Consider the following 15,688-nt stretch of genomic DNA (forward strand, 5'->3'; position numbering starts at 1 on the left):
CTGCCGTTGTTTTTTAATAATTTTTTTTATTTTGATAATTTTTTTTTAGAAAAATGCCCCTCCCACCTAAACGGGGGGAGATAGACCCCCCTTCCAAAGAAAAAAAATGTTTGTATTGAGCTCCTCTACAAAAACCCTTCATCAAATCCTGGCGCCCAACTTATCCTACTACGTGCCGAAACAACATTTTTGTTCTATACCTAAAAGTTCCAATTTCTGTATCTGGGTTGAAATCGAAAAATTTTTTTTTCTAAGCCAATTTTGAAGTGATTTTCATAAAAAATACCTCGATCAATTGGGAAATAGATATAGTTTTAGAATATATTTTTTAAATTGCATGTTGTTTTGAAAACATATACTTTAAATTGATACCGAAGTTGGGCAAATGACAAAAAAAATTGAATTTTTGAACTTTGACATCTTATAAATTCTAAGTGGTTTAACCGAGTTACATGTTTTATACATTGTTGAAAAGGTATATTTATCTTCTATCAGAAACTGTAAAAAAATCGAAAATGGGTAAAAAATTGTCGAAGCTAGAATTTTTTCAATGGGTGAAGGTCCAAAAAACCGTTTTTTGCCCGTAACTCCAGATTTTGGGGGTGTTAGGGGATTTTCAAATACCGTTTCGTATTCAGTGCGACTAGCTCTACAAAACCTGATAGGTCTCCACCCGCGTATATTTTGAGTGTTACACCGTGTAATTTAAAAAAAAATATTAGCAGCATAGGTATGGCTGATTAGAAAAATAAATAATAAATTGCCCACACACAAATTAGGGGAGAGGTGTTGGGTGTCAAAAATAGTGTTTTTTTACGATTTCTGTCAAAAGTAGACATATCGAAATGAGTTAAATACAAAAGTTGTAGATAGTAAAAATGTCTACAACTTTTACTCAAACCATTTTATTATATAACCTCAAAATTATTGAGAAACATGCAAAAAAACGTTTTTTTTATTTTTTATTTTAATCTTTTACAAAAATGGTTGGATTTTAGCAAAACTTGGTTAAAAATTGCTTTGTTATGTTTTCTAACTATTTTAAATGATTTTTGAGCAAAAAGTTTATATTTGCATTTTTGACGAAAAAATAGCTTATTTTTCAATCAAAAAAGTTACCGGAAAAATGTTTGATTATTGAAAAGTTTGGAATGCAATTATTTAGATCAAAACCTTTTATTTAAGATTGTGCGGAAAAACTACACTTTTGTTTAAGAAAATATTCAGAAAAATTGAAAAAACCAAAAAAACGATTTTTAAGATCGATTTTTCCGTAATTGACAGTAATATTGGAGAGAAATACTTTCACATAGAAACTAAATTATATTTTTCTAGTGGACTTTGACCTTCCTAATTTGAATCTAGAATTAGAATAGCTTTAACGTACAAAGTTTTTGAGATATTGAATTTTGAACGTCCAAAACACTATTTTTGTCATGTTTTGGCATGGTAATATCTCAAAAATGTGAAGTGATAGAATTTTTCTGACTTCGGATTCGAGCTCAGCGTACAAAAAACCATTAGAAAAATATATTGACTAGTGAAATCGTACAGGGCAGAAAAAATCGAATGCCATGTTCGATTTCACTAGTCAAAAAATTCTTTTTATCTAAATCGAAGTATATTCTACTAATGGTTTTTTGTGCGCTGAGCTCGAATCTGAAGTCAGAAAAATTCTTCATTGGGATTTATTGGGTTTATCACTATTCACTATTATTTTGTTGATTTGTCGTTTCTTAAAAAAAATTATCAGGCAACTTCAAATTCATGATTCTTAATAACATGATAGAAACACTAGAATTTTTCTCTTACAGTCCCTTTAGAACACAATTTGATTCAGCCTAGTGATTTTTAGTGATTTTTTTTTTTAAATATTAAAAGCTTATAGTGGTGTATGCGTTTTAACACACAATTAAACCATTTAGCCATGGAATTTAAATTCTATTAAAATCTTAGACTTTGCTGCTCTCTTCAATATAGATATAAAGCTCCAATTAAACCCTCCGATTTAACTAAATACAAAAAAAAAATTAAACCTATTGCTTGTCTCGACACATTTTCAATTTTCACAAATCCAATATGCTGCATAATTTAACATTTTCGTCGTTTGTGATAAAATAACATCCCCTTGTTCACCATGTCCTTGCTATTGTTGTTAATTTGTTCTTTGTAGCTTGATGAATTCTACAAAATGGTCGTACATAAAATAGACCATATAGCAGTAACAAAAAGCATCAAGAAACAAGAACGAAAGAATATACATTTCATTGGACTATTAATCAAATCAGTCGCATTAAATTAAAAGTAATTGATTTAACACCAATACCGATCCGAAATATACACCACCACGGTCTGTCGACCGTTTGGTTTCCCGTTTCAATGCACACACAACATATCCTTCATCCTGACTGAACTTTGTGTGGGTTTTCTTTTTTGTATGTTTTTTTTTTTTACTTTGAACAGAGGTCAGGCGGAGTTCCGTCTGACAGCCTCTGACACCACATCATATGCCCAACGATCACTCAGAAATTTTTTCGTATTTCTTCGACTTTTGGTCGTCCTTGTCAGAAGTTGTGTTTGATCCCTGATTTTGATGGACCAGTTCTTTGGCTCTGAACAGAAGTCAAATCAATCATTTACTTTCGAAGATGGGTCGAGGAAGTTGCTCCTTTTGGATTTTGGGTTTTTTGGATGGAAGGAAAAACAAATTCCCTTAGTGGATGAGGTGGAAAAGTCCCACACACACATACACACTGAACTATTACCAAATTCAAACAAATTATTCATTAGTCTTCAGTATTTCGGTTCATTTTCTCCCATCGTCTTGGTCTTGGTTCTGTGTATGATTTGTTTTCGTTTTCGAACATCCTTCCAAGTCCATCCTGTGTCTATTTTCTTCATTACAAGTATTCCACAAAAGTCAATGTGGGGGAGGAGGAAGGAGGAAAATTTAATCAAGTTACTACAGCACGTTCCAATGAAAGACATCATTAATTTTGTGAGATGGTTTGTGTATAGTTTGTTGTTGTTATTGTTCAGCTTGGGATATATAGGTTTCGGTTTGATCCAAGTGTTGGCCACATGACGGCCAAAACTAATATCCGTTGGTTCGCCTGGCCTTAATATCATCCCCCTCTTCTCAATTTCAAATTTGATATGTCAACCTTTTGGACAGAGATTTTTAAACAAAATCAAAGTATTTTTGTTTTTTTTTTTGTGTAGGTAAAGGTTAAGAAAGGAAAGTTTGTTAAGGTATAGGTAGAGAAAAGCCTTGACCAGGTCCAGTTGGGTTTATGAATGAAGTGAAAATTCGAAAGCAATCCTCGTCAAGTTAAAGTGTCAGATAAAGATGTGAAGAAGTTTGATGGATATATTTAGTAATAATACCTACATCATAGAACAGAATTATAGCATTTCATGTCTTGATAGAAACATATCTTTAACACTTACTTATTTAAAGTTTGAATTGAAAATGAAATCGATTTTCTTGGAAGACACTTATTACTTCTTAAATCCTAAACTTTATTTGACCTAAATAACATACATAATTTTAATTCTCAATTTATATAGCCTTTAATTTCATGTAAGGGACATTTTATTTGTTATTGAATAACTGAAATTGGATAGTTGAACAATTTGGAGACAAATATTTCATGAAGTTAAATGTTAAAGTTTTAAGTATGGTCATTTTTTTCAAAATTACAAAAGTGGAACTATTCTTTTTTTCAAAAGTTAAACAAAAATAAGGAAATTAAATAAAGATATTATTCAATAGAAATAGAAATAATATCAAGTGTATTTTATTTATTAATATAAATGGGTTCTTACTTCATTTTAACTATTATTACTTGGATTTTAACCAAAAATTATATATTCTACTCTACATACATATTCTTCCTAATTTTCATTTGAAAATGAAAACCATTTGTGAACTATCGAAAATTTTTTTTTTAATTGCAAAATCGTAGTATTATTTTTCTGAAAGAGCATGATAAAATTTAACATACCCACTTTATTTGATTAGATCTTTAACTAAATCTTTTCAAATAACTTGCCTCAGATATATCACTATTCTTAAAAAACTCGTCCTTATGATGAATTCTATTCGTATTGTAGAAATGTTATCATCGTAGTGAAATGTCTTATAAAAATAACGGTTACGAACGTATTCTGCAACTATTCTTTCAGTATTTGCAACGATATATACGATATGAATTGAAGGGTTCATGAGGAAAACAGCTTAAGGTCCATTTTCTTCACTCGGAGTTGAACATAACTTGAGAATTTTTAATATAAAAATTCTCAAGTTTTGTTCAACTCCGAGTGAAGAAAATGGACCTAAATCCATTACAACTCATTCCGAGAAATACAATACAAACACAATTTATAATTTTGTTCTCCATACAATTTAGTACTAAAGGCACATGTATTTATTTTTTGAGCACGACTTAAATTTGTTTTCTAAAAGTAAGAATGTCATTAGAAAGTGCTACAAGACCTCATCCTCATCATTAGTTTATTTTTGAGTTAAAGTATACACGTGTCCTTTTTCCAGTTAGTAAAAACAACGTTTACCTTCTTTAAGTTCTGAACATTTTTTCATCGAAAATTCCTACAATTCGAATTTTACCTAACTGAAACTTTCTCAATGGGAAATATGTTTTAAGGGCTAATTAATAAGTGTTTTATTTTTTTCTTTAATATGTAATTCAAAAAAATAAATTCATGGCAAATTGTTCATAAAACAAAATTGTTCATAAAACAAAAGTTAATTTATTTTCTAATTATACATCTTCTCAAAGTTCTGTATTAAATTTGAATACAAACTTTATTCAAAAAATTCTCTATTCTACATTATAATAATTCTTCTATAGAAAAATAAAATTCGATTAAACCGACTATGGACCGACCGAATTGGAATAAATTAGCGTGAAACAAGACATCTATTATATATATTAAAGTTTGGTTTTGTGTACGTTCGCTAACTGGCCACACCGGCTGACTTATTTTCTTAATTTTTTTTTTTTTAATCAAAGAGGTATAAGAGGAGAAGGTTTAAGGCAAAACAATTTAAGATTTTATTGGGTAAATAGGGGTAACACGACATTGAAAAAGAGGCTATTTTCTAAACGGTAAGTCGTAAAGAGTTGACTTTTTTTTTAAATGATAGACAAATTTATTCAATAGTTAAAAAAGGTATTGAAAAAATTCAAAGAAAATTTCAAAACCAAGTTGTGAAGGTTTTTTTGCAGTCATAGACCTTCGACAAAAGACTAATTAGAGGTACGCAAAATTTTGCACAGAAATTTGAGTTACACCATGAGAAAGATATTAAAAAAAAAAAAAATTAGGGGTCTAAAACGGATAGGCCCTGTATTTTGAAATAAAATTTTTTGAAAAACAACCTATTTTTTAGGGACATTTTTGAGTAGTCTTTTATTTTTTTGGAATTTTTCAAAGTCTGCAAAAAATCTCAAACTTATAGAAAATATAGGTTTCAATCATGCGCATGCATGTACAAAATTTTGATTTTTGACCGAATAACGGGAAAAACAATTTTTTTTGTCCCAAGTTTTTTGTTCGTTTTTAACATAAGCCATATTTTACATAGGCCACTTTTGCTAAAAGCTTAAAAGTGAATATTTTTAAACTCATTTTACGAAATTTTCAAGTTTTGATTCCCTTTTTCATTTAAAATGTTAACTAATTATAGAGTCAAAAATTAAAAATAAATACAAAAAATGGCGGAACGAAGTCCGCCGGGTCAGCTAGTAAGATCTATAAAATAATATTTCTTTCGTCTTTGGTTTTATCTATGTATGTTTGTTTTTATGGAAAATGGTTATCAAACAATTCCAATTTTGTACAAAAATGAATGTGTTTGATTCTAAAAACTAAGAGAGAAAACGAAGAAAAATCTGTAGAGGAAATGGTTACATATTCATTTCCTAAAAATCTTAAAAAGTAATTTTTTTCCCTCTTTTCTCAAATAAGTGTAGCGAATGAATAGCAATAACGCAAAACTATTAAAGGGAATTTAGAAATGTTTGTATGGTGATGTGGTAAAAATTAAAATCCGAACCCAATTATGACTTCGGTATTTGATAATGGATCAGTACACGAGCCAAAAACCACACTTTTCACAAGTTCAACTAGTGTCATATAGTCACCATTTTTTTTGGCGATTAATTTGATTTTCGTTTATAACTAGCATGTTATTGGTCCTAGAATATTAAGTAACAAACTTGTAGCAAATTTAGTTTTTTTTGGTGCTCTGGTTTTTCTCTGGATTGTCAGTACCCAATCCAAAAACCACAATTTCCATAACTACACCTATTATCATAAAACCGACATGTAACTTCTCAACCATAGAAATAAGTTGAAAAAGAGAGGTTTTTGAACACTCTGCTGCCTATTTCAGTTCTTGTTTTGGTAAATCTGCTTGAAAGTAAAGTGTATAAATTCAAGTGCCCAATAAGCCAAGACCCTATATCCCCGCAACGAGCGCGAGCGCTTGAAGTAAAGGCTCTCTTCCCTGGTTTTGCATCTAGAACTTACATACAGTTCACAATATTGGCCAATTTAGAGATAGTATGAGAGAAATTAAACGCAGCTGAGAAGAAGATGATTCGTATGACGATAGGAGTTACAAAATTTGAACCAATTAAAAGTACGAATATCTAAAGCATATACAAAAATTATTTTCAAAATGCAGCAAATGTATTTTTAGCAAGCATAAATTTAGGTATGTTGCATATGTACTAACTTTCAAGCAGCTGAGCATTTTAAGATACTGGTCGTGTCATAGAATTGTTTGTGTCATATTCTAGAAGACTTAAAAAAGGTATCTTTAACGCTAGGAAAATTGTATATTGTTGAAAATATTAGCTCAACTTTTTTGAAAAACTTAAAATTATTCAATAATAGAATCAGGAATAAACTTAGGTAGATGCAAATAAATAAAAACAAAATAAAATAATTAAACGTAAAGGAATGGTTAATAAATAACACTGGTTAACAAAATTAAACTTTTTTTTGTTTTTGCCGAAACAAATATATACTTTTCTGAAGGTTTTCGGTGTGCTGAGCTCGAATCCGAAAAAAAAATTAATCAGCTCATGTTTTTGAAATATTACCGTTAGAAAATGCTGTACTTCGTGCCTTATTCTTTTATATAAAGAAAATTGTTTGAGCATATTTAGTAACGGTTTTAATAAGAACTATTTTCCACCTTTTTAAATCTGTTTAAATATTTCCGACTTCTTTTTTACTGCCCGAGATATCCTCAGTTGTTTGGCATATCTCATTATCATTATCTCCTTTATGACATATTATGAAGCCAAACCCACTGACTTCATTTTAAGATATCTCGGGCAATACAAACGATATTGAAAATTTTCCTTATACAAAATAGTAAGGTCCGAAGAACTCAAAAAACGTTTTTTGCATTTTCTAACGGTAATATCTCAAAAACGGGAGCTGACTAGTTGTTTCTGACTTCGGATTCGAGTTCAGCACACCAAAAATCTTCAGAAAAGTATATTTTTATTTTGGCAACAAAACCCTTGTAAACCAGTAAACACTTTTGAAGGAATAATGATTTTCTTCGAGAATTTGTCAGTTCCTCACAAGAGGCAGTACCAATGAAAGAATGTTTTTAAGGTGATCGAATAGTAAGTCGAGAATGCAGTAAAAATAGAAATCGTCACAATTCAAATCATTTAAATTTTTTTTTTCTGGTTGGCACGTTCTTGTTTTTAAGGTTCAAACTGCTTAAAGTTTTTACCTACCATTAGTAATTACAGGAGTACTTAAATAAAGTTTTAACTTTGTAGATAGAGCGAGAATCACTCCTTTTAGTTTTTGTATCTACTTTTGTCTAAACCATTGATCCAAAAATAATAAACAAAAAATATTAAATTCTACAATGATTTTTAATTTTCTTAACATTAATATTTACATTTTTATAATACATTTTTAAATTTTATTAATTAACACGATCTTTTTTTTTACTTAAAATGTAATGAAGAGCCGAATACAAAAAAAAAAAAAAAAAAAACAAAACATATACAAAAAATAAATGTATAATTAATATTGATTGAAATAATCTTTACAAAATATTAATTTTATTTTATTTTGATATTTTTGTTTATTTTTCAAAAAATTGATACAAAAAAAAAAACGCGAACAAGTAAAATTATTTATTTTGAACAGAAAATAGGAGCATTACAAACTTGTTTGAAACTATTAATTTACAATTATTCATAGAAAAATTAACTTCAGCTCTTCCGTTCATTAATTTGGATTTCTTTAGTTTTTAAATATTTTTTTCTTAATTATATTAAGTTCCTTGTTTTTAAAAGTATCTAAGTTTTTTTTATACACATCGCAATAATTTTTGTTAAACTCATTTATCTATTTTTTTTTTTTTTATTATTATTATTATTAATTTTCTGTTTTTATCTTTAAACAAAATCATCTGCTGTCTCTTTCTTTTTCTTTGTTATTAAATTAAATTCGATATGTGTGGCACAAATACACTGCGCGATTCTGTGCTTGGGGGATATGAAAATTCACAACATTTTATATCTAAAAAAAATATCTACGTGCAGACAATCTCTATACTAGTACGGTCTCCAGACATCAGACTGTTTTGGCGTTCTGCAACGCATCGGTCCCAAGCTACTTCCGCTGCGATTACTTCGATCGTCAACTATGTCCGCTGGCGAGGGTGATCTTCGTGTGGAGGTGACCGGAGGCGACGCATTTGGATTTGCATTTTCACTGTCTTTCTCGTCGTTGGAATGTGAAACTAAGGTGACACATCTCTTGACCAAATTAACACCCGCTACAGCATCTTGAAGACTCCCATTCGATGTGGCATTACTACTGTTAGTACTGCTAGTCGATGTGCCATTCCGAAACCAAGGAAGATCATGATAGTTTCCATAGAGTTGAGTATATAGCCATTGACTTGGTTGTGGAATGAGTGGATTTTGGAGGAAAAGTTGGGCGGCTAAGGCTGGATTAAATCCGTGTGGTTGTTGGAATTGCGAAGCAAATCCAGAAAATAACTCATTTTTTCTCAGGGATGGATTACGTTGAATTAGGGCTGTAAATGCACCGGTTTGTGGTGAGGGCGTCCTTCGGTCGTCATCTTCATGTGGCGAGGTGCTTTTTCTAGGCGATCCGGTCACAGATATGCTATCACTTTCGAAACCGGCGTCGATGTTGTTGTTGTTATCGTTTTCACTTGTTAACGGCGAGGAGGCAGAATTTGTATTATGAAGAGCTGAATTGGCTGTTGGAGGACACGTGTTCGGTGATCCTTCGGGACTGGTTGTACTGTGTGGATTACATGATGCTGATAATTGACTAAGTTGAGCTAGATGGTGATTTTCTAAAATGAATTAAATGTTTTAAATTGGTTTAAAAACTTTAAGAAAATTAGAAAATTGTACCACTTATTGATCGAATTCCTGGCCGATCTAAACGTTCTAATGTATTTGCTAGGACATGGGGAGGAAATCCAGGATGTTGGTGATGGAAAAATGCCGCACCATGAGGAAAGCCAGGACGACCTAGGGCTGGATTCGCACCTAATGAACGCCAATCTGGAGCGTGCAAATGACCGTGCATGCCAGCTAAATGGTGGGCAAAACCTGAAAAGAAAAGAGGATTAATAAAAAAAATGCTTTTTAAGTTTCAAAGTTTTTTTTTTATAAATTGATATGTTTTAATGTTAGAAATTCTATAATAAGGGTATTGAATTATGTCTTCAAAAAGGAGCTAAGACGTTCATGTGCTTTTATTGCAGAAATCGTTACCTAAATAGGTTATAAAAGAAGATAAAACAGCAGAGGGATTTTATATTGGCGTTACATTGTTGCTAACTATGTTTTTTTATGAAAATAAATCGAAAAGAAGTTTAAAATGTGCTACCATAAACAAAAAATCCAAGAAATATCATAAAAAAAATTCAAAAAGTGGAAGTTTTTGGTGTTTGTTCTAAAATTTTTCAAATTTTATTTTCATTAAAAAATATGAACAGTTCTACAAAAATCCAAGAGCGAATATCTTTTCGGCATCAATTTAGCTAAATTTCAATCTTATATATAGTTTTGAAAAAAAAAATTCTATAAACGCTTATTATGTCCAGCATTTTGGAACCATCATTTTGAAAAAATAAAAGTTGTAAGATTTTTTGTATTTCTTATACTAATATGCTTCGATGTTCTAAATTGCATGACTTTTCCTCAAGAAATGGTTGTGTAAATGATTTTTGACCCCATAAAGCACCAAATGCACCACTGTGCGGCGGTGGCAAGGAGACTGATAAATAGTCAAAGCCATCTTGGACGACAGATTTTTAAATCTTCAGCGAGTTCATGACTTTCACTGATTGTGTTAACTTCATTTCTACTTCTTATTTGGTAAAAATAATAATATACAAAAAAAAAAAAAATATCGCAAAAAAATTTCGACAAATTTATTTGGTCAATTTTTTTTGTTTTTCTAAAAATACATTTTTTTTAAATTTTGTTCTAACACCTATTTAGATTATTTTTTAAACCCTTCTCAGTGTTCACCATTCTCAACTTTTTCGCGCTAGTTGGTTTTGAAATTCGAAAAAAAAAACAGATTTTTGACCCACCCTATTATAAATAGTATTTTATTAATTAATTTTTATGAAGAAAATAATAATCAATAAAATGTTCAAAAGATAGCCAAAAACCCATTACATTTTATGATATTTGGAAAAACCTGCAGCAGGCAAAAAAATATTGAATATTTCGATGTTTCGAAGCGGCAAAAGTCCCGCTACAAAAAAAAGCATTTTGAAAAATAAACACCTAATGTCTCAAAGTTAGTTAAGTATAGAAAAATATTTCTGAAACAAATTTTTATAGACAGTGTAATATGTATCTTTCATTTGACAGCTACATACATGATTTTTTTACGTTATTTATTATGCATTTTACGATCAATTGTTTTAAAAAAAATCATCTAAAATCTTCGTTTTGAGATCAGCAACTTCAACCTTAAATATCCCGACATTCCCATCGATGATTTTGAAAATATTTTATATACATAACAAGCTTAACACCACCTTTCATTCGATATTGAATTCACCCCCGTACACGCAAAGCTATGACTCTATTGTAAAATGGACATTTCCTTTGTAAAAACCCATAATATACAATATGCATAATAGATTTGTAATTTTGTTTAATACTTATTCAGTGATAAGATTAAAGAAAACTTAACGGGTCACTATGGTGTATGTGTAACTTTTTTTTAAATAAAAAATTGCACTAAGCTAATTTTTTTACATTTGAGCAATTAAACTAGATAACGCTGTTATCTGGTCAATCATTGTATGAAAACAAACCGTTTTGACGTCTGTTTCCAGGACAACTTATCAAAAAAATTAGTTTATTTGTAAAATTACTCTTTTTTGGAGTAAATAAAAAAAGAACCCAAAGTACCTATTTCTTAAAGAATACCAAAACTATTAGAATCTTCACAACTGAACTTACACATACCAAAATGTCATTTAATAAAAAATATTAGAGTACGTTTGAATTTTGAAGAAAATAAAGCAATTCTTTTTTGTTAAAATTCCAAAATTTATAAAGCTCCTTTATCAATTATCCTCCAAGATTAATTTCAATTTAAATTTCAAAAGCCTCTCAAAATCAAATACTTCAAATATAGATAGATACCAATTTACTACATATATTTCTTTAAAAAATAATATTCTTCCAAAATAAATTGATAAAACAAAAAGAAAAAAAAAATTTCGACATTACAGACTTGTAGGTACATAACCCAAAAGTAACCATCTTTGGTGGTAACCTCAAACTATCACCCGCATATAGTAGTAGTGTCTCACTTATACGTCGGTCTTTGGTCTTCTTCTTTTAGGTATATGACCTTATTTGAGTCCATGAATGTTGCTAAGAACCAAAAATACACACTCAACCAAACCCACCTAAATAATCATTATAATTACACCACCAACAGCAAGTAGTAGCAGCCATCAGCTAGCAAGATATTTTGCCCATAAGGCACAACCTACTTCTCTTTATATGTGCGGTTATTTATGTTGTACATGTTTGTGTGTGTGTGTATGTGTGTTAAAGGAATGTAAATGTATCTAACAAATTTTCCTTCCAAATTAAGAAGAAGACTACTCTCTTCCCTCTATTCTATACCAACAACAATTCAGGGAATGTATAGCTAAAACAAGACACAAGATACACAAAGCTGCAGAGTTTTGATCCTAAGCAACCATTACTTGGTCACCATTTTAACTTGCACCTACAACACTTATGCCACCCACAATAACGCGCAGCAGCGGTATCATTTATGATCACAATCAACAACAGCACAGTTTTGTTGGGCTGAACCCCAGAACCCAGTTACCAGTTACTCTCTTGACTTGAGAATCATCATTATTATCGATGGCAACATACATTACCAAGGTATACCGTCGGCATCAATGCAAAGACGAAGGATTATCCCATGGTGGAACCTACTCCTTTTGCTTGACAAGAAGACGACGACGACAAACCCAATTGACATTGCTCCCGCACAGTTCTAAGCCATATTCCAAGCTGAACAGAGCATCATCACAAGTCGAAATATTAAATGTATATTTGTATGTGTGTGTTGTTAGTTCTGCCGCAAGGATATACTCTCCAGAATTGAACAGAACCTTTATATTCTACTACAAATGAATTATAGGAAAAGATATACCCCCGAAATGAAACGCAAAACAAGGACACACGACGACACCGACACGAGACTATGCGGATATCGTCGTCGTCGTCGGTGGTGGTGGTCGTCGTCGTAGTTCAGTGGCTTGCTTCACTCCCACTAAAACCTAAATATGCGGTCCTGTAAGGAAACCCTATGTGCGATAAAGGGTTAGCCACTCTGGGTACGGTGAAATCGTTGTTATACCCGTTTGCCAGGAGTGGGGCATAACGTGGTGCCATTGGTGCGCCGCAAAAAGCTTTTCTTCTTCTTCTTCGAGTCTTCATCTGGGGTACTTTAGTCATAGACCTACCCACTGTGAGCATTAATATAGTCTCTCTCTTTGCCCCCCTTTCGTGCTCCATCTCTGTGAAAATGAAAATTGCAAAAAAAATAAACCAAACCAAAGCTGCCTCTATATTAACGTCGTCGCCCGCTTTTCTATACCGCCACCAGAGTGTCCTTATGTTGGCGCAGATATTTTCTTGCTATAGAGTTTTTGGGGCACACCTACACAGAGAATGAAAATAATAAAAAATCATCGTTCTTTTCTCCCAAGAATAACGGCGTACCTACGACGACGAAAAAAAAAAAAGCTGAGGAAATAAAATTGAGATTTTCCTCTCACCAACACATTCTCACAAAAAAAGGTCCTGAGAAATCTAAAATATTCTATACTCAACCTCACACACACACAAACATTTGTATCCTATGAGACTTTAATGGGGATTTGAAATATTTCTCCATGAATGTGGAGCTGGGGTAGGTGATAGCTTGAGGGTATTTCAAAGGCAGCAACGTCTTACAAGGAGGTGAAATTATCGTTGTCGTCTTTGGAATATGAAAATGAGTCTGCAGCTTGAAGCTTTCCCCATCTGCTGCCACATTGCCAAGAGTCTCAGTCTCAATTTTACAGACACAGAGATTCTCTCTAATGTTGTAGGGATGCGCAAAGAGAGCTCTATAAAAGCCAGCCAGCATACCAGCCATCATCTCTAGCTAAGTACATTTTTGCCTTACATTGTGGGGATTTTTTTGTTCCTTTTTTTTTTTTTGGTTTATTTTTTTGTACTTTTTTTTGCGTTTTGCCAACCACCATCATTCTTGGTCTCGTATTTACTTGGCTAGAAAATAAAAATACCCAAGAAGTACATAAAACTGCTCTGCACCACCTACAACATTGATGGGTGGCAAAGGCAGTGTGGTAAATGGCCACCCTAACAAATTTTTAGGGTATGGGTGAAAAAAAGGACGTCCTTGCTTCTTGATTCCCTCCGCAGAAGAGGGTGAGAGGGTCTTAGAGAAAAAAAAAAAAAGAAAAAAAAACTCCAAGTATCTAGAAGAGAAAAAGGATTATTTCTATGTGCTTAATGCATATGGTGTCGTTGTATTTTTTTTTTTTTTTTAAGTGCCATATGGGAATGGTTACACTAAGGATGCAGGACTTATAGAGAAGAGCTACAGCTACCCAGAGAGAGACTGGGGGTCTCTATTTTATTTACTTGTCGGAATTAATTGAAATCTGTTTTCGTGGTGGTTTAAGGTCCTGCTATAGTTTTTTTTTTTTTGCATTTTTTTTGTTGTAATTTTCCATCTTCTCGGCTTCTTTGTTTATATAGAAGTTTGCATTTTTTTTTTGTCAAGTCCATATCCCTTGCCTTTTTTTAGATATCTAACTAAGGAGATGACGTTTTTTTTTTTTTTTGTTCATTTCTTTGTCCTTTCATTTTACGCTTTTGGGTTTTTTAAGGTAGATATGTATGTATATTCCTGTTGGTTAGACTGGTCGGGACATTTGTGGGTGGGTTATGAGGTTATGACACTTGCGGATGCCGACACCATCGACTATAACGACGACCGTCGGTCGTCGTCGCCATATTGGAATTTTAATTTGTGGATTTTCTTTTAGTAGAAGAAAGTATACAAGGAAAATATGTGTACCTAGTACTACATAATAGACAAGAAATGGAACAATGGAAAATTCAATGAAGGTATAATATCACAGGATCCTAAAGGTAAATATGCTTAAGGAAAGTTTTGATTTTCAAAAACGGTTAATAAGAAAAAATTACATTTTCTTGAGAACAGAAATCTCGAAAGTTTTAAGAAGGAATTTTTAATTGTTTAACTACAATAAAATAAACTTCACTCGTTTTAAAATTTTAGATCAAAACTATAACAGTATCACTCAAGAACAGATTGTAGCTATTGTATTCAACTTTTCCATAGTCATAAAATATGACTTTGCTCTAAATCTGAGCTCTAAAAAAATGTTTTTAAAATTTCGATTTCCAAAAATATTACATTGGAAAATTGAACTTCTAACTTTTTTTTATTCTGAATTAAAACGTCCTACAGGAGTATTTTTGAATTTTTTTTTATCCAAAACCTTACGCTCTACAAAAAGGTGCAAATAAAGTATCCTAATTTCGAGTGATAATGGATGCTACAACGGAGCTACTATATAAAATGTTCATCAAATTTCAGAAAAGAGCATTAATATATCTAATTTTCAAGAGCTGTTGACCAAATATTGTTGTACAATAACAAATAAAATGCACGACTGGGTCGCACGTACTTGCTCTTGTAGTTCATAGTATCTTTATCTTAAATATCTATTGGAAATTTAAGATTTTGTTTAGTGTCGAGAAAAAAAAATCAAAAAAAAAAAAAAAATCGAAAGTTTAAAAATTAAATTAAAATTGACTTATGCTTTGATGAAATATATGAACTTAAAAAATATGTAAATTTTTGAAAAACGGTAAGGCCATATTTCCATTCTCCGCATTTTTGAAGAAAAACTAAAAACGCAGTTCTGTTAGAATCAATAAGTCTATTACGTATAGGTAATTACCAAATTTAATCAAAATCGTTAGAGCCATTTTCGAGAAAATTGCAATACCTCGAAAACGTTATATGGGAGATA

General features: G+C 31.4%; 1 protein-coding gene across 1 annotated transcript in view; it reads right to left on the reverse strand.

The window, feature by feature from the left end:
• Positions 1-8,267: 8,267 nt before the first annotated feature.
• Positions 8,268-15,688, reverse strand: part of LOC129912676 (segmentation protein Runt) — a 53,762-nt gene continuing 46,341 nt past the window's right edge. The window contains exons 5-6 of the mRNA XM_055991032.1: positions 9,462-9,662; positions 8,268-9,400 (exon numbers count right to left, since the gene is read on the reverse strand). Coding sequence (XP_055847007.1) covers positions 8,625-9,400; positions 9,462-9,662 — 977 coding nt within the window. The 3' untranslated portion in view covers positions 8,268-8,624. The remainder of the gene's footprint in view (positions 9,401-9,461; positions 9,663-15,688) is intronic.

The sequence above is a fragment of the Episyrphus balteatus genome, chromosome 2 (genome assembly GCF_945859705.1).
Source record: "Episyrphus balteatus chromosome 2, idEpiBalt1.1, whole genome shotgun sequence".
NCBI lineage: Eukaryota > Metazoa > Arthropoda > Insecta > Diptera > Syrphidae > Episyrphus > Episyrphus balteatus.